Source organism: Aulonocara sp. 'chitande type north' Nkhata Bay, linkage group LG7, assembly GCF_057382095.1.
Source record: "Aulonocara sp. 'chitande type north' Nkhata Bay isolate Kocher_YH1m ecotype deep benthic linkage group LG7, A_spYH_male_GT1.1, whole genome shotgun sequence".
Classification (NCBI taxonomy): Eukaryota; Metazoa; Chordata; class Actinopteri; order Cichliformes; family Cichlidae; genus Aulonocara; species Aulonocara sp. 'chitande type north' Nkhata Bay.
This window is the reverse complement of record NC_141350.1, coordinates 13409694-13432287: the sequence shown is the minus strand read 5'-3', so window position 1 is coordinate 13432287 and position 22594 is coordinate 13409694. Positions and strand designations below refer to the sequence as shown.

Below are 22594 nucleotides of genomic sequence, written 5' to 3'. Positions count from 1 at the left end.
AAGTTAAAGGAAATGAAATGGCACATATGACAAAGGCCAGAAAACGTCTTTCATGTCAGTAGGACAGAGATAGAGGGCTTAATACGGCGGAAATGGAGGAAGGGGGATAAAAAAAGGCAATGGGAGTAAGAAAGCAAAGGAAGCTGTTTTTACAAAATCTGAATGAAGGCAGGAGAAATGAGAAGCTCAAGTGGGAACAGGCGAGTCATATATATATATATATATATATATATATATATATATATATATATATATATATACATACATATTCTTTTAATTCTTATTCTTATTTTTATTTTCATGTCTATTTAAGTGTAATTTATGACAGTATGTTTGCACTGAAGCACCGCAGCAATTTCCTAATGTTGTAAACCTGCTCAACATTTGGCAATAAAACCCTTTCTGATTCTGAATCCTACATATATACATAGGATTCGAGGTTGTCCACACTTCATACCAGTTGGTGGCAGTAATGCACCGTTTCGGAGGGTGTAAAATACCGCCAACAAGAAGAAGAAGCTCGACAGTTGCTACAGCTGTTGTGTCGACCTTGGTTCGTTCAGAATGGCAGGGAAGGCGTGGAGGTCAGCGGTATGTGCGTTGAAACTTATGGAAATGTGTCATAGTTGCACTAGATCAATTTTGTTTCAGTTCATCAGCGAACACTTATTGTCTGTCCCGCTGACAGCATACCAGAGGCAGAACATCCACTGCTAACTACTTAGCTGACCGCTAACGCACAGGCTATATGCCCGTAGTTGCTATAGCAACCCGACACGTTTAGCTAGCAGCTATTTAGCCAAGTGTATGTTCTCGTGTAATGCAATGTAGAAGCAATTTATGGCTTCGTTGCTCTAGTTGAACATGTTTTTATTAAGGTTGCGTTATGGAAACACATGTCTATCATCTACAGATTCTTAATCTACTAACAAAGCTGGGTTTATCGATCAATGGCAAGGATAAACTCAAACCACAGGAAGTAAGTTAAGTGTACCTAACTTTAAATACTGTATATCCTTGCTGCACTGGAAAAAGAGCTCGCAGGCAGTTACTCTCGCTTCTGATGTGACCACATCTGGAATAGAGACTCTGTTTTGTAATCTTTTCAAAGTCAGGGTTGCCTTCGGCTGTTTGTCTGTCTGCCTGTCTTCCTGTCTCTCTGCCTGCTCACATAGGAGCTTCATGCAGTTGCATTGTTTTACATATTTAGATCACACTGACAATGTAATCGTTTGCAAAACCAATACAAACTTGCCAAACAGCTATACCAGTCAAAAATGTTTTACTGTTAAACACAGCAGTGCACAAATTTGGTCATCATCATTACTCAAGACATCTGTTCAGTTCACCTCACACTATACACAGACATGTTTTCAGTGCTTTTTCTTATTTCCATAAATAAACAGCAGAATAGTGTTGGGAGGAAAAAAATCAATTTGTGTTTTGTGTTTTTCTCAGTTGTCACAGGTAGTTGGGGCTTTGAAGAATGAGACTCCACAATCCAGGACTTTCATCCGTGGGGTATTTATTTTTCCTTGTAAAACTACAGACTTTTTTGTGTGAAGGTTTTTTCTGTAACTTCGAGGTTATATTAAATTTGAACTACCTCATCAGTGTGCAATAAAACTTGTGTTTGTCCTGCCTCACAGATTCAGACTGTCACTTTAATCCCCGGTGATGGGATTGGTCCAGAGATCTCCAATGCTGTCATGAAGATATTTGAAGCAGCTAAAGTTAGTACTGAAAAACAGTTTAAAAAAAAGAAAATCATTAACATGCATATTTATTTTTCAGATTTTATCAAAGAATAATATAATGCTTGAGCACTGATACCACATAAATCATATAACAATAGAAATATGATTAGTATAATTGTAGATAACAAAGGTTCTGGGAAAAAAGAATGAATTGAATGTCCTTTTGATATAGGCACCTATTCGGTGGGAAGAGAGAAATGTTACAGCCATTCGGGGACCTGGTGGAAAGTGGATGATACCTCCAGATGCCAAAGAATCAATGGACAAGAACAAAATTGGCCTGAAAGGTAACCTGATTGATTTATCTATATGGGGGTTTTTTTGTTTTGTTTTTTTAAGGCAAAGTTAAACAGTAGGACAGTTCTAGGTAATGGTGTGTATATTGGGAATATGTACTAATCTCTTTATTCCAGGAACTTCACTCTCATGTGTTCCCACATCAGCAGCTTGGAAATTAAATTTTATTAGGGGCATTAATTAATTTGGCATGCTTAAGAGAGAAAAACTTCCAAACCAATCACCAGGTTTTTAGATATATTCTTTTGGTTTGACATGAAATATTTTTGAATTCTTTAACAATCTAAAGGCCCTTTGAAGACACCAATAGCTGCTGGCCATCCCTCCATGAACCTGTTGTTGAGGAAAACCTTCGACCTCTATGCTAATGTGCGGCCCTGCGTGTCCATTGAGGGCTACCAGACCCCCTACACTGATGTGAACCTGGTCACAATCAGGGAGAACACCGAGGGAGAATACAGTGGAATTGAACATGTTGTAAGACCTTTATTAACATTACCTTTTGACAAGCTTTCTTGTAATTTCTTTAAACAGTTTTCAGGAATAGTTCTCTAGGCTTCTGGAAGAACATTCAAACCTTTTCTTTGGATGTTGGTTGAGCTGATCCTACACTGCTTCAGAAATGTTGCGGTCCAGGCTCTGAAGAGGCCAGTCCATGACCAATAGTGTTCCACTGTTTGTTTTTTCCTACCCAGTATACATTTACTGCATTGGCGGTGTGTTAGAGTAGATTTTTCCCATATCGTATCATTTGCAATCATACCGGTATAAAACTTTTACATCAAATAAAAATGTTATATCATGATATCATTGCTAAAGCAGTGACACTTGCATAACATCCCTGGTGTGGGCATCTGCAAGACACGCTTGGGCACATTAGAGAAAGAGTCAATCTCGGCCTCTGGTTATAATTTACTGCAGAAAAAAACAGAGCTTCTTAAAAAAAGAAAACATTTCTGAAAATTGTTTCCACTAATGTTGGAAGCAACAAACACATTTCACCACTTGAGTACAACTTGAATACAAATGAGGAAAAGGTAAGTTTTGCAAGCCAAAAGTAAACAAATGTCTCAACTGAACATTGCTTGCTAGTTACACTCCATATGATAGAAAGAGAAATGACTGAAATTACCTCTTAATAGGCCACAGTTATGATGCCAGTCCAAACATGGGGAAAAAGGCCTTAAGCAAGTGGTTAAAAAACTCGAGCCCAGCTACATCACCCCAGGTAGAAAATATTGTTCAGTTTTATTATTTGACAGTATTGTGCAGCTACTCATGAGTTACAAGGTTTAGTTACTGCTACATTAGTTGTTGTTAAACTAAAGGGTTAAGCAGTTATTTATACTTTACATTTCCTGGGAAAACACTCCATGGGTTACTTTTGTGCTCATATTTAACTTGTCTCAGGGTCACAGGTGGGCTGGAGGCAGGATAGGGCACGAAAACAATAACAAACAGCTTGCAATGCAGGAGGTTTATATATGAGGTGTGGTCCCACTCCTGAAATTTGGATAAATTATCTCCAAGTAATGAGGGGTGGCATTTGCACAGCACTGTAGTCGTGTTCACTCTTCATTCTTTTTATTTCAGATTGTTGATGGTGTTGTACAGAGTATTAAGCTCATCACCGAACAAGCCAGCAAACGCATTGCAGAGTACGCTTTTGAATATGCAAGAAACAATCAGAGAGCCAGTGTTACAGCTGTTCATAAGGCGAATATCATGTAAGTATATTTTAGCACAAGTTAAGTCATTTGTCATTGTGAAGCTGCTTGAAACTACATTTTTGCTTCTCTTTTTTTCATTTAGGCGCATGTCAGATGGACTTTTCCTACGAAAATGTAGAGAGGCCGCTGAAAAGTACAAAGATGTGAAATTCACTGAGATGTACTTGGATACCGTGTGCCTTAATGTATGTCCCAATAGCTTTGTGGTAAATTAGTCCGAATATGTTTTAGATGGCTATAAAAGAATGCTTGCTGTATTTTTCTTTTAATGTCCTTATTCATCCAAACTTATAGATGGTGCAGGATCCCACACAGTTTGATGTACTAGTGATGCCAAATTTGTATGGAGATATCTTAAGGTACACAACTGTCACCAGTAAATCTTTTATGTTAAAATACTCATAAGAACAAGGCAAATTATGAGTCTTTTCTTTTGCACTTTATCAATCAAAGACGACATTTTTCAACTGTGGCTCACTAGGAAAAAGGGAGGTAACAGAATGAACAGGAGAGTGCTGAGGAGGTGGATCCTGACTGTTCTAAATGAAGAAAAAAGTGTAATTAAATCCTATGTTTTCATACCAAAAATACAGTAGTAGTAGTAGCACCTCTAAACCTAGTGTCTCTAACAAAAAACTAACACCTAACTGGTCCTTACAGAGGCAGTATGGTAAATGTAGTAAACCCTATTCTTGTAGCCAACACCAAACAAAACAGTAAGGAGTTACTCGAAGTCACAGCCTGGTTGAATGAAAATTGGATATCCCTTTAAACAGCTGTGATGATTCGTGATGCAGCTTGGTGGTGCATAAGATCAGACACTTGTCCAGCCTGTATCAACAGTGGTTAGGTGGAGCAAGAGCAATCCATGGAGGTACTCATTGTGAACAAGAATACCCCTGCACACACTAGTTAGCATACAAAACAGAGAGCTGAAACACACATGGGCGACAGCAAAATTGTCTGGAGTTGTAAAAAAGCAACAAAAATATTGACACAATATTAAAAATGTGATTGCTCATTCATGTTATGAATTTATGTTAAATCCAGTATATGTTTTATGAAATCTAAAGGTAACCCAATGTGTTTACCATTACAGTGATCTTTGTGCCGGATTAATTGGAGGTCTTGGAGTGACTCCTAGTGGAAACATTGGTGCAAATGGTGTGGCCATATTTGAGTCGGTATGGGGTCATTTTTGTAAAGTTGCAGATACATGATCAACATACAAGTTGCACAGAAAATCCACAGTCTATTTGTGTTTGTTGTTCTTTAAAAATATCAACTTTTTCTGTAAAATCAGGTTCATGGAACTGCTCCAGATATAGCAGGAAAAGACTTGGCTAACCCCACCGCCCTGCTGCTCAGTGCAGTCATGATGCTGCGGCACATGGGTCTTCATGGGCATGCCAAGAAGATTGAAAGTGCCTGTTTTGACACAATTCGAGACAGAAAGGTAATTACTTCTTTTCTGGAGAATTGCAGTTTGGGTTATATGGTGTACACCTGTTTTCTAATTTATAATGCTTATGTTATTCATCTTCAAGGTTCTGACCAAAGACCTGGGAGGGAACTCAAAGTGCTCAGAATTCACAGAAGCAATATGTCAGAGAATGAAGGATATGGACTAAAAGGACATTAGTGAGATATGTTTGTTAATTGTTAGGGTTTTGCCCACTTGACCATATCATGCTGTATCTGCACATTTCAACCAAAAAAGAAAAAACTACTCAGGAGTTTGAGATCCTGAATGTTTAATTTTTCTCTCTGCACAATCCAAACAACTGTGTTAAGTGGTTTGTGTATATGGAATATGCATATGTGATTTTCCTGTGTATCAGTGGTGAATATTATCTATTTATTGGTGAAATGTGTTTAATGTATTTGACAATAGTATTTGAAGACACAGCCACAAATTCCACTTGACAAACAAATCATATGCTAAGAAGTCAAACTCTGCTTCACATTTAGTTGCTTAGATAATCCATCTGTAAACACATTAGAGATTTTTTTCACTAAATGTTTTTTGAAAACTTACTGTTTGCTTATGTAATTATTGTAAAATTGGTATTACACTGACATGAGAAATGCCATAATTTTTATTCAGTGTTATTCAAATGACTCTGATAGGTGTTATAACTGATTTCTGGGTAGAAGCATGTCTTTCTCATCAATGTTATAAAGCACTTCCACCAATTTTCCTGTCAGGCAAGATGATTGGTATCATTTTAAAGAAGTCAAAATCAGTGTTGGTAAGGTAAAAGTTGCATTAAAATGGTTTAACTTTAAACTTATTAAATAAAATATCCTTTAAACACTATGTGTGGTTCTCTTTTTTTCATTCTGCAGAATAGATACAATAGTTTTGAGCCACCCCTCATTTCTTTATAGTATGCAGTGAAAATGGAAAATCAATTATTTTTTGAAATGTGCAAACTTACAAGAAAATACAGGATATAAGGCAAAAACAGTTTGTACAGTTCAAATTGGTATGGCCACAACTTTCTTAAGCAAGTGTTCTTGTAATTTATTTAAATAGTCTTCAGGAATATTTCTCCAGGCTTCTTGAAGGATATCTCAAATCTCTTCAGATTTGATCTCTTTGTTTTATTCTGTGTCAAGATGATCCCACACTGCTTCAAGAACGGTTAGGACCAGACCCTTGGGAGGCCAAACCCAACTGAAAAGTGTATTTTGTTTTTGTTTCTGTCTAGGAATGCTTTTACTACTTTGGATCATTGTCATGCTGAAAAATGAAGCCATTGTCAAATACTTTCCAGATGCTCTTGGATTATGAATCAGACTCCAATAGTACACTTCTGCATTCATATTTCCATCCATTTTGGAAAGATCCTCCAACACCAATGGCTGAAATGCAGCCCCAAAACATGACAGAGCCTCTATCGTGTTTTTCAGATGGCTGCAGACACTCACTGTTGCACCTCTCTCCTGACCTTCATTGTACATAGTGATGATTTGAACCACAAGTGTCAAATTTGGATTCATCATACCTTAACACCTGTAATCACAATTTTTCAGCGCAGTTCTTGTATAATCTGACCACTCAAGAACACTTCAAAAAATGACAAGAAAGTCTGACTCATTGGAACCAAAATAAAAAGAAATGAGGGTTGGCTCAAGACTTTTGTGCTGTACTGTAATTACATTTTATGCATGTTCACAGGGGATGAGATGAAGGAAAATGACACATGATTTCATACTAACAGTTACACAGTAGAAAGTGACTTTATCCTTGATAAAGGCTCTCTATAACTTTGTGGTACATCTCTAAGACAACTGGACGGCGAAGCTTCATTGTAGGACCTGGAACAAGAAAATAGTAAATCATTTATAGATTCTCTGCAATGTGCAACTGATTCGATACAACTTGCACCTGTATTGTGTTACATGGTCTTGATATTATGGTATACCAGCATAAACCTTTATTGTATAGTATTAATCTTTTTTTAACACTGTTCTGCTGAATTTACCCAGTTCTCCTCCAGAAACAGAGAAGTCCTTTCTCAGAATGGTCCATTTTTGTATGCGTTGGGCGTTGGAGGTGGCTGCAGAGTTGACTCTGTCAATCCCCTTTTGAATTGCCTGGTACACTTCTTTGTCTTTTCCACCGGTTATGTCAGACATTTTGCTTGCTTGGCTGCCCAGCTGTCTGCAAAACTCCACAGCTTCCATACTGAGTTCCTCTGTTGGCTCCATGGTTTCGGTATTGCTACAACACTGAAAAACGGGATAAATCCCAACATCATATACATAGAAATTATGACATTAGGGTTAAATTGATCATTGTCACACCTGTAAGTGAGAAAGACATTTAACAGTTCTCTTGTCACTATTCATGCTATGTTGCTGGAGAAATCAGAACAATTACAGCAGATTACCTTTAAGGTTAAAAGCATGGACAAAAACTTCTTTTTGTCTCCAATCAGCATGGCATTGCTGATGATGGGTAGCTCCTTCTTTACTGCTTCTTCTATGGGAACAGGTGGAACATTCTCTCCTCCAGCTGTGATGATCAACTCTAAATGCAAGGCATAGACAACCTGACATTTCAGCTGTTTGTGACTCACTTCACAGAGAAAGAAGTCTTATTTCTGCCCAGAACACCATGCTCTTTCCACAGTGTGTGTCAGTGACCTAAAATATCCAGTTACACTCTCACAATAGTTTTGTTTGATGGGATTATGCTACCTTTTATCCTTCCTGTGATGTACAAGAAACCCTCTTCATCAACCTTCCCCAAGTCCCCAGAATGCAGCCATCCATCTTCATCCAAAGCTTCTCTTGTTTTGTCTTCCATGTTGAGGAAACCCATGAAAATGTTGCGTCCCCAAAAGCAAATTTCTCCTGTCCCTTCACAGTCTACATTGGCCAATTTGTATCGACAGCCAGGCACCACTTTTCCACAGCTATAGGTCAAAAAAGGAGTTTTCTGTGTCTTAGACTTTATTACAATTCAAAACATAAGGACCACAAACACAAGTAATTTTTTACAATTCTTGATTTTGAAAAAAACATTATTATTATTATTTTTTTTTACCTCGGCAGTTTATAAGCTTTTGGACCTGACATGAAGTGAGGTCCTGTGCTCTCGCTCATGCCATAGGCTTCATACAAGCGGATGTTCAGACCCAGGAAAAACTGTACGGTTTCACTACTGATCGGTGCTGCTCCTGAAAAGAACTTCTGACAGCAAGACAGGCCCAGCTCATTCCGAAGCTTCTGCAGCACAAGGCTGTCAGCCACGTAAAAAAGGAACGGTTTTTCATCATCCCTAATAAAATTGCAAATGAAACTTTTGAATGAAATCATCTCTTCTGGGAAAATTCATCTATTTACACGTATATGCACATTTTATAAATAATTATTGAGAATCAAAACTCTACTCACTCATGCGTACACTTTTGATTTGTTTCCTGGCTGACTGACATTGCCCATGTAACCAGTTTCTTTTTCAAATATCCACACTGACTAATCTCCTGTTTTATCTTCTCCATCATTTTCTCCCATACCCGTGGGACACCCATGTGGGATGTTGGGCGAGCCTCCCGAAGTGTAGTTATCAAGCTTCCCTACAGAGCAAATGTGCAAAATGTGAAAAAGAATGAAGGGGGGGGGGGGGAGACACCATTGTGGGTGTGGGAATTCAGTCTGCACAATACTGCATTTTTACAATATCTTATTCAAATGATTACCTCCACAATTACTAAAATGTTTATTTTTATCTGAGCCATGAAAGTGCACCTATTTTCATGTTAAACATCTTGTAGTACTGAATGCTGTCGAAATGCATATTCTTGTGACACATGTTAGAATCACATGATCAAATATTTTTAACTACTTACCTTTAAGGCATCTGGCTGTGCAAAGTATACCAGCTCACCCCAGTGGATGCCTGTCCAGAGATCATAGATCTGAGCAGCAATGTGGCTGAGAGGCAGGTAACTCACTAGTGACTCCTGTTTCGTGTCGGCTGGCTGCATTTCTCCAGCCCTGCTGGCATGAATGGCCGTCCATGTGATCTGTAAATTCATTCAGTGCAGAAAATTGTTTGTTTTACCTCAAACAACAACACATTTCTGAGGTATTTCTACGTTTTTGCATTTGATCTTCTTCGCTTTCAAGTAGCTTGTCATAGTTACAATAATAAGATTTGTTAATAGACACATTAGGCATACAAGCACACATTGATAGCCACATGAAAGCTTACATTGTCATGACTGAGCATGACTCCTTTCGGCTTGCCTGTGGTGCCAGAAGTGTAGATCAGGACACAGCAATGGTTAGCTCTCTGACTGCTGATAATGTCATCCAATTGTTTTTCAGAAACATCCAGACCCAGCTCCATGAACTCCTCCCACTACCCAAAAGCAGAAATATACCATTTGGAACACAGGCTCAACAGTCATAGTGGTCTGTATCATTTTATGTGCTGTCCTGAGGACTTACAGAGTAGAGATTTGAGATCTTCTGCTGAACCTGTCCACTGTACTGCACTATGGCTTTTAAATTGGGTAGTCTGTCACATATCTGTAATAGCAAGGGAGAAGATGTTTTCGCTGTGGAATCAAACCCACTGCATGTGCATATCATTGTATAGTACCTGCAATATCTTCTCCAGTTGCTTCTGATTTTCTACCACAATAATGTTGGCTTTAGAGTCACTAGCCACATAATGGCACGCGTCCGGTGAGTTTGTGGCATAAATTCCTGTCATTATTCCTCTGTTACAGATGTAGGAGAAACAAAGAAGTTATTGAATGTCTCACTGCAACAGGAGATATACACCTATATGGTATTTATGTGCAGTGATTGGCTGAGTTTGATTAGTGCTTAATCCAGGTCTAGTTGTTGATGTGTAATGTGCGCTTCTCACCCTGCCATGATTGCACCGACTGCAGAGAAGAACCATTCTGCTGAATTGAATCCTAGTATTCCCACTCCATGGAATCGCTCTAAACCCAGCTGCACACATTAACAAAGTTTTGGACTTTTCTTTGTAAAAGTCTGATCATTGACAGTGTAGTCTAGCACGTACCTAAAATGTAATTAGTTCTTTTGTTTAATATACCTTTAGAAAGCTCTTGGCTGTTCTCCGGCACAACTGGTAATACTCTAGGAAAGTTATCTTTTCCCATTTGTTGTTCTTCTTGCTGGCAAGTGCATGCTTGTTTCCATATTTTTCAACTGAGGATTTAAACAACTGGTGAACTGTGTTGGGTTCCTCTGTACATCCTTCTTCTATTCTCAGCTTGACTGAACCTCTAGCATCAGTGGTCCAAAGAGAATGGGCTGGAGCAAGAGGTGTGCTGGAAAATGCCTGACTTACATCTATTTGTCCTGCGATAAGAAAAAAAATCATATCTGAAATGCAAATGCAATCACTGGGCACTAAAAGTCTTCTTATTCAGTGCTCATAACTCACCTATAAAGGTGAGCTCTTCACTATCTGTCTGTGTGTGTTCCGTAGTCTTCTGAGCTGGCAACATCACACTGAAACACACAGAGGAAACACGGGCTTCAAGCACACTCGCACGCACTCCACCTCAAATTCTGGCAGGGGTTTCATTTTAGCTTTGTTGATCCAACACAATGCCGGGGCTTTGCCACAGGAAAAGCCCCTTGCTTTGTTTGTCAAAAAAAACAACAACTGTCTGCTCCCACTCGTCAATATTGTTGTCATGGTAAATGGGGAGGAGCCATTGCAAATCAATATAAAGACTGATCCAAACATTGATCACATTTCTCTCCCAATTGAGATGACAATGTATTCAAAGGACAAAAATAATCAAAATCAATTCAAATTAACACATCTGGATGATTCTGGAAAAGCACATCCTTGATCACCATAATAAAAACACACATGAGTAAAATCTTTTTGAGGAATTGGGACTTGTGGACTCAGTGCCAAGGTTGGGTGCAAAACTATATTATAATATGAGGAACATTCATTCAATAACTCTGGCAGAAGTGACTAAGTGGTTAAACCATCACCACATTTATGCACTGTGCATGCATGCTGGTGAAAGTATTAGAAGCTATCTTACAGTTAAACTGTTAGAAAAAAGGTGAAGGCAGGTGAAAGAAACCAAAAAACAGTTCATCTTAAGTTGCTTACCTATCCTCAAGTTGATGATCGACCTTCTTTTCCATTCTGAACTTGCTCAAAAATGCTGCTTTCAAAACTTGGACGAACGTGATTTATGGGAATATACTGGATTAAGAAAACAAAAAAACACCAAACAAACTTGCAGTTCAGCAAGCCTTCCCAAGTCGCTAAAGGTTGTGAAACAAACAGGAAAGACCATGTGGGTAGTGCATTGGAATCAGTTGCTCAAGAACATGTCCTGAATTCAAATCACCTTCGCTTTTCACATGTAAAACAGCCTTTCCCAATTCACACAATGACACGTTCAAAACTTAATCACACCACTCTGCATTTAATTTTAATCAAGCTTAATGCACATGAGTTACAGGGTGAAACAGGCTTTAGCACTCCTAAAAATGTAATAAAATGTGGAATTTAGGAGCACCTAATCTGCAATAAATCTGTCAATAATAAACAACAAGTAAACACATTTGTAGCTCACATAACAAATATTGCAGTTATTTGGGATGGAGTATTGTTTCTGTTTTGCCAGACGTGTGGGTGTAATTAAAGAATATTCTAGAGAAGGTTATATAACATTTACAAAGCAGGCTGTATCTTATGGAACTCCAAAGTGTTCAAAATTAAATAAATAAATAGGTCAAGATGAAATAAATAACTATGTGAATAAATAAGACACAGATATGTAATGTGAGAATGATATTGTGAAATAATGGAACACATTTTGAAAACAATGCTCATTATTGTGAAACATATTACATTCTGCTATATAAATTTTCTTATTATTGTGAAATATTATTTCATGGTCATTATTTTTCACAATAACAGAGATTATTCCTGAGGCATTTTATTTATTTCCAGCCGTTTATATTCCAAAATGACCTTTTTTCAAAGTCAGTCTTTATTTCAAAATCCCGTTTTTCCCGATGGTCTATTTATTTCATAATGCGACTTTTCAGCAGAATGACTTTGTCTGTCAATCAAGAAAGACAGGGCGGAGCCAGTTGTGTGATTGGTTGCTCCTTTACTCAGACATAAGTAATAGCACATGAATTGTCGATTTAGGTTTAATGGTGCAATGCGTCTCCTATGCAGCTGGCGGCAGTATGCAGCTCAAAATAAACTTAAGGCACCGACAAATGCAAAACACTGGGCGCGAATAACGTTACAGGTGTATCAATTCTTGTGAAGGGCATGGCTGCAGGAAACAAGTCCGTTTCTGAGTTACTCAGAGAACTTGCTAACCGCTTAGATTGAACGTCTTCACCTCAGTCTGCGTATTGCAGCAGTGTACTGGAGATGAAGTGGTCCCTGGTCCAAGTTCTCATCACAACCGCACAGTGTTAACGTTAGCAAATGCTAACGCTATCACAGCTAGCTCCACTCCACGAAACGCTGTTCAGGGTAAGTAACGATATGTTATTATTGCTTGGTTAGTCTGTCTGTCTGGCAAAAATGAGCTTTTTAATCAGTTTAGTCACAGATTTTTTTTAATACTGTTTTTTATCATAGCAAAGAATTCTATAAATTAGGTAAGAGAAAATAATTGTCTTCTGGGTTAATGTCTGTATTACTATTTACATTGTTGTAGGTAATAGTTATTCATGACTGTTTTAAAGTGGCTTATCTTCTGTGCTAATATGGAAGACAAGTAATCTATGTGAAAGAAAAGAAAGCAATTTTAGTTCAACGTAGTGATTTTGTAAGTGGGTATAATTTGAAAATGCTTTTACTAGTATAGTGGATGTTCTTTAAATATTTAACATTTAAAGTGTGTGTCACTTTACAGACTCCAACTTCAGTTTTGGTTTGGTCTCACCGTTGTAGGTCATAACACAAACAAGTCGTCAAGTCAAGCAGCTGAGGAAAGGGCCTAAGGAAACCATGGTATGGCCGCTTCTGACAGAAAGATCAGACATCATTCCTCCTTTCTTACCAAGGGAATCAGAGACTGCTCCCTGTTGTGAGGTAAGGTCAGGTCACATCTTTTAACATCTGAATAGTAAAGCTATTTGGTTAATTTATGAAGGATGAACATTAATTGTTGACACAAAACACCAATATACTGTTTTGTATGCGTGGGTTAGTTGAACAGCTGGGTTACATTTAATAAAAATACACCTAATGTTGCTGATGCTCTTAAGACTACAAGATAAGTAAAGCTATAAAATGACTGTGGCCTGCCACAGAAGATGAAGATGAGGAAGAAGAGGAATGCTCTCGAGGATAAATGCAGAGTGGCAGGTTACCTTCGGTCCTTCATTGAAAATGGTAAGTCTGCTGCGATAGGTATTTTGCCATTGGTTTTCTCTGATTATACTTTGGTAAATTACATACAGTCCAGTGATCTTGGGTCATTAACAAAGTACACTATAGTAGAGCTGGGCGATATGAGATTTTTTCATATCACGATATTTATTTTTATTTATTTTTTTATAAAAAGGACAAGAGCGGTGAGGTCTATCGCAATAGTTTAATTTTTCTATTGAGAAAAAGTTATTTCGCAATACATATCGTTATCGTTCTATCGCCCAGCTCTACGCTATAGTATAATTTTGTTTTGTTATTTGCTCCATGCAATACATAAGAGTGGTGGCATTATCAGTTGCACTAGAATTGTATGTAGACTACTTTTAGCTTTGTTAACATAAAAATATCTATAAAAGCTACAACAGCAATTTGAGTGGGGCAAAAATGTCTGGTGCCCTGTATGTAAGTGGTCATCTTTATGGTATTTCTCCATAAAAGATTCAAAATAATGAATATAGGATGTCATTATAGTTTAAAACAATCTTCTGTTGCAGCATCTTGTGCACAACAAAAAGCCCTCATCAAGTTTTGGACAGGATGGGAAGTCTTGCCGAGAAATGACTGTGGAAGTGGTCAACAGCAATCTTCCAAAGTCTTCCACCGGTTTTGAAGTACTACGTCTTCCTGCACACTACTGTACCTATGAGTCATTTCTAATGGACATTCAGGTGTGTCTCAACTCTACTGACTCAGGTTTTGGTCTGGTTTACGATTGATTCCATAACCACATGGTAAAATTAGACCATTTCTTCTTTCTTGCATCACATTACTGTACTCGGTGTTCAAAGAAACGGACAATCTAGTGAGTTCTAGTTCTTTTTAATACACTTGACAGTGAAAAATACAGAGTACAGGTGTGCATTTATGGCTTTTTTTAATATAAACTGATGAAGAGTTCAGATATCAAAATCAGTTGTTCACTGTACATTATAAATTACACAATATGTTTTGTTTATACTCGCTACTGATACAAAAAAAATTTCTAGAAAAAATTATTTGAATTAAGATGTTACACTACTCTACTGTGTTCATTGTATTAAATCTGCTCAGAGTTGACATGTACTGTATATCCAACCAAGAAATGAATATCATTAAAGTGACAGCTGTATAAAACAAATCCTGTTTTATAGCCACTCACCGTTTTGTTGAAAATGAAATTGGTTATGCTGTTTTGAGTCAGTATTAGCTACAAAGCTGTAGAAATTTAAAAAAAAAAAAAAAATCCTCCTGACATAGAAACTGATTAAATGTAATAATGTCTTTCTACAAGTGATTTTGAAGTATTGGTAGCACAGCAGGGTCTTGTTCATTCAGTGCATCTGGGAGCTGAATCTCAGGAATGGTGATCTCATTTGATGGGCAGCGATTATGTTGTCCTGTCCAGTCCACACCATAATCCTCATCAACCTGAAAGAGCATGCACATGTTTTAAATCTAAACTGAAGAGGTGTTTCCTGCAGCTGTTCCTAGATGGACTTATTGAGTCTGCCAGGGCCTATGTGAGTTGCTTAGGCATTGGCTACCAACTAATTATTCATTCACCCATTCTAGGTCAGGATTGGTTCTCTTCAGGTATAACAAATTTAACTTTGTTTAAAGTATTGCCATCTATACCTGACAGGTGGGATAAAAGAGAATGGCTTGGGAGGCGCACAGCAAATCTCAAAGTTTTCCAATTAATGCTGAAAGAACCAAGGATGTAAATGTATTCTTGTTTTAGCTTTACCGAAGACACCAGAGAAAGTATATCTATAATGCTGCTGAAATAGACAAAACCATTTCAATAAACTCGCTATTTAACATCAACCTTGTTATGCGTTATCAGAGAACAATCAACTGCAAACAGCAATGAAACATTCAACTATGTACTATTTAAAGCACTAATGACCCTGCTGTCTAACAAGATGTGATAAGTAAGTAGACTGTGGAAAGCTGGTGGGTCTACTCTCTGTGTAAAAGGTTCCTACAGGCTCCACTGACCCCAGTCTCCGAGTTAACACACTAACAGCTAACACTGCTAAACGTGTCTCAACGCCGAGATGGCGCCGATAGCTTTAGCCGTAGCTGCCCCACTTAGTTTAGACAGTAACAAAAAAAAGTAAGCGATAATAATTCATTGTCAAACGTCATAATTAAGGTCAACACCTAAACAATGCTGTGTACAGAATCACACAGGTGCTCAATTACAGCATAAACTTACCTTAGACCATCCTCCGTCATTTTCCTCCTAATTGTGCTCGGAGACACAGAAAATGTATCGGCAATTACCCCGACGGTTATCCCGGACAGCACTAAAGTCCTGAGTGCTGCACTGGGATTTCTAGACGTGGACGGCCAACATTTGAAGACTGTTCTTCCTCGGCGTATTCCAAACGAACACGGTGCTGAATTGATCTTAAACCTTTGACAATGCTGTCATCGATGCGAACATCTTGAAGAGCAATTATCATCCCAAGCATTTCAGAAACATCTAAACGACTCAAAACAGTATCTACAGGTAAATGATCCCTCTCTATCTGATTTGCTTAAATGAGCAGAACTGGCTGAAGTTCACACCAGTCCGCCATCCTCCGTGACTTTTGACCTAGCACGCTGTTGCTAGCTGCAGTAGCCGTCCGCGGAGCCGGTATCCAGGAAAACTAGTCGATGGTAAACGATAAGCCAATAGGTGCAAAGGTCCAGCCCACTTACATTGATTGACAGACAAAGTCATTCTGCTGAAAAGTCGCATTATGAAATAAATAGACCATCGGGAAAAACGGGATTTTGAAATAAAGACTGACTTTGAAAAAAGGTCATTTTGGACTAAAAACGGCTGGAAATAAATAAAATGCCTCAGGAATAATCTCTGTTATTGTGAAAAATAATGACCATGAAATAATATTTCACAATAATAAGTAAATTTATATAGCAGAATGCAATATATTTCACAATAATGAGCATTTTTTTCAAAATGTGTTCCATTATTTCACAATATCATTCTCACATTACATATCTGTGTCTTATTTATTCACATAGTTATTTATTTCATCTTGACCTATTTATTTATTTAATTTTGAACGCTTTGGAGTTCCATAGTATCTTATTAGAGATCATACATGCTATATTTGTTCCTTTTTTTCTTGCCCTTGCCCCACTGGACTCATAGAGACATCTAAGGCAATGTAACCATTCGAAAAAGTAGGTCACGCTATATAAGAAGGAGATCTAGTAACCTCCACCCCTCCCTCGTCCCCCTACTCGGGTCCCTTCTAGACTCCTCTCTCTCCGCCAACGAAACATCCGGTCCCGCTTCTCGAAGCTCTCCAGAAAGTTCTGCACTGCAAAGCGGCTATAAGTACCTCCCACTTTCGCTCCGCACTCTCACAGCAAAGGCGACTCAAAGCTTGGTAAGGCAGCATCTGGAAAGTAAGGCATAAAGACTTCAATTTAGAATAATAATTATCATTGTCACGAAGAAATACCAGCAGTTTCATTTAAGGTTGACTATAGCTAAGGCGAATATGGGCGACATGCCGGTTGTATTGCTTTCCCGTAACGTGTGAGGCATACTGAAATTTAGCAGTCCGTTATCGCTGGGTTTAACGAGATAAAACAGAGGTTAGCCCCTGTTTTGCAGCTAGCGTGCGGTTTGCTATTTGTTTAATATCAGCTGTCAGTGTGTTTCAAGCTGTAACCTTGTGTGTAACGTGTTCGTGGTGTGTGTTATTTCCTCTTTAGGACAGTCACCATGGTTCACGAAACCGGCTACTACGATCTTCTGAGTGTCGAACCCAATGCTTCACAGGATGAAATCAAAAAAGCCTACCGAAAACTTGCCTTGAAATATCATCCTGACAAGAATCCAAACGAAGGAGAGAAGGTGAGTTTTAAACGTGTTTTATTGTAGCAGTTCAGCCGTTTACGTGCTATTGTTAAAGCCGCTTCTAATTTTAAACCGGCTACTTTAAAGACCAGTTGGAACTTTCTGGAATGATCTATGCGCAGCTGACTGCGTGTGGCTACAGGAAGACCTGCACGCTTGAACTGACTTGATGTTTTTTGCTACTGTGCGAAAGTAATGTTTAACATTAAATGTGTTGTTATTGTATTCTATTTTATTCATCATTTATGTGACTTTTTTAAGTAGCATTGTCACAACACAAGTCGTACGTTAAGTAAGCCTAATAAAGGGTCGAAGCAAATAAACTAACACAAGTTATAATTGACTTACCTATGACCTTGATGACTGAAAATCTACACAAACTCAAGTTATAGCTTTAGTGGAGTCACTCATTCTCGCTTTTAAAAGTAATTCAATTATTTGTTTTATATCTGCAGTTCAAGCACATTTCTCAAGCATATGAGGTGCTGTCAGATCCAAAGAAGAGAGACTTGTATGACCAAGGAGGGGAACAAGCCATCAAAGAAGGAGGGATGGGTGGCGGAGGTTCTCCGATGGATATTTTCAATATGTTCTTTGGAGGTGGAGGACGAATGCAGAGGGAGAGAAAAGGTGAGGTGGCTCATTGAGTTTTCAAGCTAGATGCAGTTTGAAGTGATGTGTATTCCTGGCATTTATAACATGAATGTTGTGCTTTTTTTATTTATTTGTCCTTTAGGGAAGAATGTAGTTCATCAGCTTAGTGTCTCACTAGAGGAGATGTACAATGGTTCAACAAGAAAGCTCGGACTCCAGAAGAATGTAATTTGTGAGAAATGTGAAGGTGAGTACCAACTTAATTGGAGAAAGAAAAATACCAGTGTTTGGAGTAATAAAGATATTTAATTCCTTTTTTCCTTCTCATCATAGGCTATGGTGGCAAGAAGGGTGCTTTGGAGAAGTGCACAAACTGCAAAGGAAGAGGAGTGCAAGTCCGGGTGCAGCAGGTGGGACCAGGCATGATTCAGCAGATCCAAAGCATGTGTCCAGACTGTCAGGGACAGGGCGAGAAATTTAACTCAAAGGATCGCTGCAAGAACTGCAATGGCCAGAAAGTAGAACGCAAGAAGAAAATCCTTGAAGTTCATATTGACAAAGGTAAAGCTCTCACCTATCTGAGACATTTGTATTATAAAAATGCTTTTCTTGTTGTTTTCAAAAGCAAGTTTAGCTAATGATGCGTCTCTTGTGCAGGTATGAAAGACGGTCAGAAAATTACATTTCATGGAGAAGGTGACCAGGAGCCTGGCCTGGAACCTGGGGATGTGATTATTGTGTTAGATCAGAAGGATCACCCAGTTTTCCAGAGACGGGACAATAACCTAATAATGAGGATGGACATCAAACTTGTCGAGGCACTGTGTGGATTCCGGAATACCATTCAGACTCTAGACAACAGAACGCTTGTTATCAGCTCACAACCAGGTAAGTGTTTGAATTCAGCTGGCCTTGAGTGCTGGCTTTTCTGGTGACCGATTGTGAACAATGGTAATATAGATTCCAATTTTTTTTTAATTATTTTTTTTTTTTTCTTCCTTCAAATCAACAGGTGAAGTCATTAAGCACAATGACGTCAAATGTGTTATGAATGAGGGCATGCCACTTTACAAAGAACCTTATGAAAGGGGACAGCTTATTATTCAGTTTCAGGTAAGTTGAACATCATTTCAACAGTGTAACACAATTCTGGATTTAAATTGAAGCCACAGGGTGGGAAAACGTTTTCAGCTCACTTGAATTCATTTAATCCTGCAGGTGGAGTTCCCAGAGAAAAACTGGCTCCCAGAACATCTGATGTTCCAGCTGGAAAGACTTCTTCCGCCCAGAGAGGATGTGATGGTCACAGATGACATGGAGGAGGTAGAACTAAGCGAGGCCGATTTGCAGTCACAACAGAAACACTACAGTGGTGAAGCTTACGAGGAAGACGATGACAATCCCAGAGGTGGCGTCCAATGTCAGACACAGTGATTGTAGTCAAAGTCTATATGCAGAGCATGTGGGTTTTGTTTTGCAAAAGGAAAGGTTTAACCCATGCCTTTGGTCCCTTTCACACTGTAAATTTGTGACATCACATTTAAAACTGTTGCCAATCCCTTTTTTTTTATTTTTATTAAACTCGGGACACAAATATGCAAGTGGAGAAGGGTGCACCTAAAGTTGTCAGTGGTTTGTTTGTTTTTGTGCATGTTATGTTCTTTTTAAGTGTGTATTTTGTTTGTTTTCCGAAATTTACAGTACAAATTTCTTCATATGAACCTAAATGATGACTTGTATGCTTTCTGTGAAGGTGAAATTCAAGTCAAATGCTTTTTTTTGTACAATAAATACCCAGAATGCTTAAACTTTTTTATTGCTGTCTTTATTTACTGAGATTTGCGTATTAAATTCTGCCAGTAATTTTTTTTTTTGTCTACAAGTTAAAATTTGTATGATAACTAGTCATTGGACACCATTTAATCAATGGAAAGATTTATAAAAAGGCACTGCTTAAATTCAGTCATTAAGTTTCCAATGTCCATCTAATGTTGCTTCCTCCTAAAAGAGCAACCTGTGGAACAAAAAACATAATTACTTCATCTGTTTTCACATCTCATTTATGCGCAGTTAAAAGGCCCCAGTATACCTGCCACTGGTTGCATTGCACAGCAGTGGTAATGCATTACTGTTGCATCTAATTATGCTTACTGTAACAGCAGGCATCTGCTGCAGTATAGTGAGCCCACAGTATAACTACCTGATAACACCTCCACATCAGAGCTGATATGGAAACCAAAAAAGTATGACATATAAGACTATTCTTCTTTCAAAGGTTCTTTTTTCCCCGTAATGTTTTTCAAATTGTTGCAATATCTCTGAATCTGAGCTCCTTTACTGTTATTAAAACATCAGTAAAAACCACCACAATTGTGCACTAGTCTTCAACTCGGCTGCAGGGGTGATGACAATATTCCAGATTACAAAAAGCACCACTGGTAGAAATGGTGGCTTTGTTGTACAGTACGTTTTGCCAGGTGCCACACAGCAGGTATAATGGTGCCCATACACTTACGATCAAGTATTTACATCTCTATTGGTACAGAATGTTCTGGATCTTTTACCCTCTGTTAGTCTGGCCTTTCCTCCTTTGGGCTGGCACAGCACTGTTGAGCATCCCACACAAAGTACCACAGTCTGTGCATGACTGAACACAGTGGTGATCTTGTAGCAGCCTGCAAAGAAATGGTGTTAAATATTTACTGTTACATTTCTGTGATTGCCATATATGTAAAACGTGATTAAAAGACAGCCATGGAACGTGTGAATAAGAAATGGCTTAAAATCACAGCAGCTGCATAACTTATTACTCTTCTATGAGGACTTGGGAGTACATGTGTATTTTCAACTAAATTAGATCCAATCAAATACTGTATTTGTGTGGGACACATTGCTAACTGTAAAGCAGATTTTATGTGAGCTTCCCAACTCCCTTTTTAAGTATATACATCTAGAATAAAATTACTTAATCTTTTTAATCACAAGTGTTCTCCTTCTTACCCCAATAACCTTTAAAACTATTATTTCAGTTGCCGCTCTGCATAGTTATCAATTGCCTTTCAGTGTAAATGAATCATCAACTGGCTCATGACATTTTGAGCTATAGTCAAAAACAAAAAACAAATACTGAGAGTCGTCAGTCACCAGTTTCACTGGGTTTTTAGAGGTTTCTGAGCCTTTCCTTTTATCTCTGCCAATTTCACAAAAATCTGCTTAGCTTGTATTTTTTGGTGACTTGCAATTTTCTACCATGGCCGTAGTAGGCAGCAAAAGACTGTAGCATATAAACCTGCAGGAGTGTGCTACTTTTCTTCCCAGTTGCTTTTGAAAACTAGATCCAATCAAAATGTGAGACACTATGTCCACATGTAGGATCAAAGGAAATAATAAAATGCTGTTAAGACCCACATAAAGAGGGACATCTGGTGACCATATAGTATAAACTTTATTGTATACCTGGGCATTTCACGTCCATAAAGTAGGAGTTGGGACTCTGAACAAGTCTTTTCTTTTTATGTTGTCGTCTCTCATGGTCAAGTGACGGGTGGAGAAGGTCTCTGGCCAACTGAAATGAAGGGAAAGGTCCAGTCAAATAAGTGGGATAAACCGTGTTTTAACTTTTTAGCTCACTTTGGTAAACCTTCTTTTAAACACTAACTATTGGATTTACATCTTAAGTAAGCACCACAGTTGTTCGTGTGTACTACAGGTGATTCGTTAAACGCAAAAAAATGCAGTCGTGAAAGTTTTCAGGCGATGACTACTTTTTGGTCCGACATGACTACGTTATAAGTTACATCACACAACTACTAGTTACATACCACGGTGTTTCAGCAAGTAGTCGCCACCCGTCGTCGGCTATTGTTAGCTAGCTAACCCCCACTCCATGTGTTGCTGCTGCAACAATGTCAACAACACAACTGCGAGGTTTCACGGTGTAAACACGGTAGGACATCGTCTCTGAAATGCACATATGGACCTACCATGTTGAAAAAAGCATACAAATTAATACGAAACTTTGTAACTTACAGGCATTTTCGCTGTGCAAATCTCTGCGCATACGTGCGCCGATTAAACAGATAGCATCTCAGAGCAGAGCAGCGGGGAATGACTCGCAATCATACAGTGTGCTGAAAATGGTGAAGAGCATGTAGAAAAATAAAATAAATAAAAAACAGAAAAAATAAAACTTCCAAATATATTATATATATTTTATTTTCCCCCAAAATATATAATATTTTAGTATACTAAACATTTATAATATCTTCGTATTAGGGTTATCACTTAAAAAATAAAATTATATATACACTAGTCAAAGGTTTGGGCACACCTTCCCATTTATTTATTTTTTTCTTTATTTTCATGACTATTTATGAAGATTGTAGATTCTCACTGAAGGCATCAAAACTATGAA

At 38.2% G+C, this 22594-nt stretch overlaps 5 protein-coding genes across 10 annotated transcripts; 3 read left to right on the top strand and 2 right to left on the bottom strand.

Annotated features, from left to right (window-relative positions):
• The first annotated feature begins 464 nt into the window (after nucleotides 1–464).
• Nucleotides 465–6108, top strand: idh3a (isocitrate dehydrogenase (NAD(+)) 3 catalytic subunit alpha). Of its 2 annotated transcripts, XM_086298705.1 has the most exons (12): nucleotides 465–591; nucleotides 914–979; nucleotides 1459–1521; nucleotides 1650–1733; nucleotides 1930–2044; nucleotides 2344–2531; nucleotides 3648–3781; nucleotides 3867–3969; nucleotides 4079–4143; nucleotides 4884–4968; nucleotides 5088–5240; nucleotides 5332–6108. In XM_086298705.1, exons 1-12 carry the CDS (start codon nucleotides 565–567, stop codon nucleotides 5413–5415), a joined length of 1167 nt encoding a protein of 388 aa, XP_086154831.1. In that variant the 5' UTR covers nucleotides 465–564; the 3' UTR covers nucleotides 5416–6108. The 2 variants fall into 2 exon arrangements, with proteins under 2 accessions (XP_086154831.1, XP_086154832.1); XM_086298706.1 differs by lacking the exon at nucleotides 914–979 and having other exon boundaries at nucleotides 473–591; nucleotides 5332–6107.
• Nucleotides 2251–17135, bottom strand: acsbg1 (acyl-CoA synthetase bubblegum family member 1). 2 transcript variants are annotated; one of them, XM_086298701.1, is made up of 15 exons: nucleotides 17063–17135; nucleotides 11421–11516; nucleotides 10728–10795; nucleotides 10374–10642; nucleotides 10179–10267; nucleotides 9906–10026; nucleotides 9752–9832; nucleotides 9513–9662; nucleotides 9148–9324; nucleotides 8693–8874; nucleotides 8343–8576; nucleotides 7994–8211; nucleotides 7684–7823; nucleotides 7276–7522; nucleotides 2251–7108 (listed from the first exon to the last, which is right to left on the bottom strand). In XM_086298701.1, the coding sequence occupies exons 2-15, from the start codon at nucleotides 11453–11455 to the stop codon at nucleotides 7032–7034; spliced, it is 2088 nt and encodes a 695-aa protein (XP_086154827.1). In that variant the 5' UTR covers nucleotides 11456–11516; nucleotides 17063–17135; the 3' UTR covers nucleotides 2251–7031. The 2 variants fall into 2 exon arrangements, with proteins under 2 accessions (XP_086154827.1, XP_086154826.1); XM_086298700.1 differs by having other exon boundaries at nucleotides 11421–11578; nucleotides 17063–17081.
• Nucleotides 12018–16814, top strand: LOC147324710 (uncharacterized). 2 transcript variants are annotated; one of them, XM_086298712.1, is made up of 4 exons: nucleotides 12018–12815; nucleotides 13239–13379; nucleotides 13601–13682; nucleotides 14216–16814. In XM_086298712.1, the coding sequence occupies exons 1-4, from the start codon at nucleotides 12768–12770 to the stop codon at nucleotides 14329–14331; spliced, it is 387 nt and encodes a 128-aa protein (XP_086154838.1). In that variant the 5' UTR covers nucleotides 12018–12767; the 3' UTR covers nucleotides 14332–16814. The 2 variants fall into 2 exon arrangements, 1 of the variants encoding a protein (XP_086154838.1); XR_015130216.1 differs by having other exon boundaries at nucleotides 13201–13682; nucleotides 14216–14282.
• On the top strand, nucleotides 16982–19992 carry dnaja (DnaJ heat shock protein family (Hsp40) member A). 3 transcript variants are annotated; one of them, XM_086298702.1, is made up of 8 exons: nucleotides 16982–17110; nucleotides 17442–17583; nucleotides 18042–18216; nucleotides 18323–18427; nucleotides 18514–18741; nucleotides 18838–19068; nucleotides 19193–19293; nucleotides 19399–19992. In XM_086298702.1, exons 2-8 carry the CDS (start codon nucleotides 17452–17454, stop codon nucleotides 19612–19614), a joined length of 1188 nt encoding a protein of 395 aa, XP_086154828.1. In that variant the 5' UTR covers nucleotides 16982–17110; nucleotides 17442–17451; the 3' UTR covers nucleotides 19615–19992. The 3 variants fall into 3 exon arrangements, with proteins under 3 accessions (XP_086154828.1, XP_086154829.1, XP_086154830.1); XM_086298703.1 differs by having other exon boundaries at nucleotides 17011–17129; XM_086298704.1 differs by lacking the exon at nucleotides 16982–17110 and adding an exon at nucleotides 17168–17321.
• rps27l (ribosomal protein S27 like) lies at nucleotides 19984–22322 on the bottom strand. The gene is made up of 4 exons (XM_086298713.1): nucleotides 22210–22322; nucleotides 21637–21745; nucleotides 20745–20855; nucleotides 19984–20194 (listed from the first exon to the last, which is right to left on the bottom strand). The coding sequence occupies exons 1-4, from the start codon at nucleotides 22213–22215 to the stop codon at nucleotides 20166–20168; spliced, it is 255 nt and encodes an 84-aa protein (XP_086154839.1). The 5' UTR covers nucleotides 22216–22322; the 3' UTR covers nucleotides 19984–20165.
• Between the last annotated feature and the right edge of the window lie 272 nt (nucleotides 22323–22594).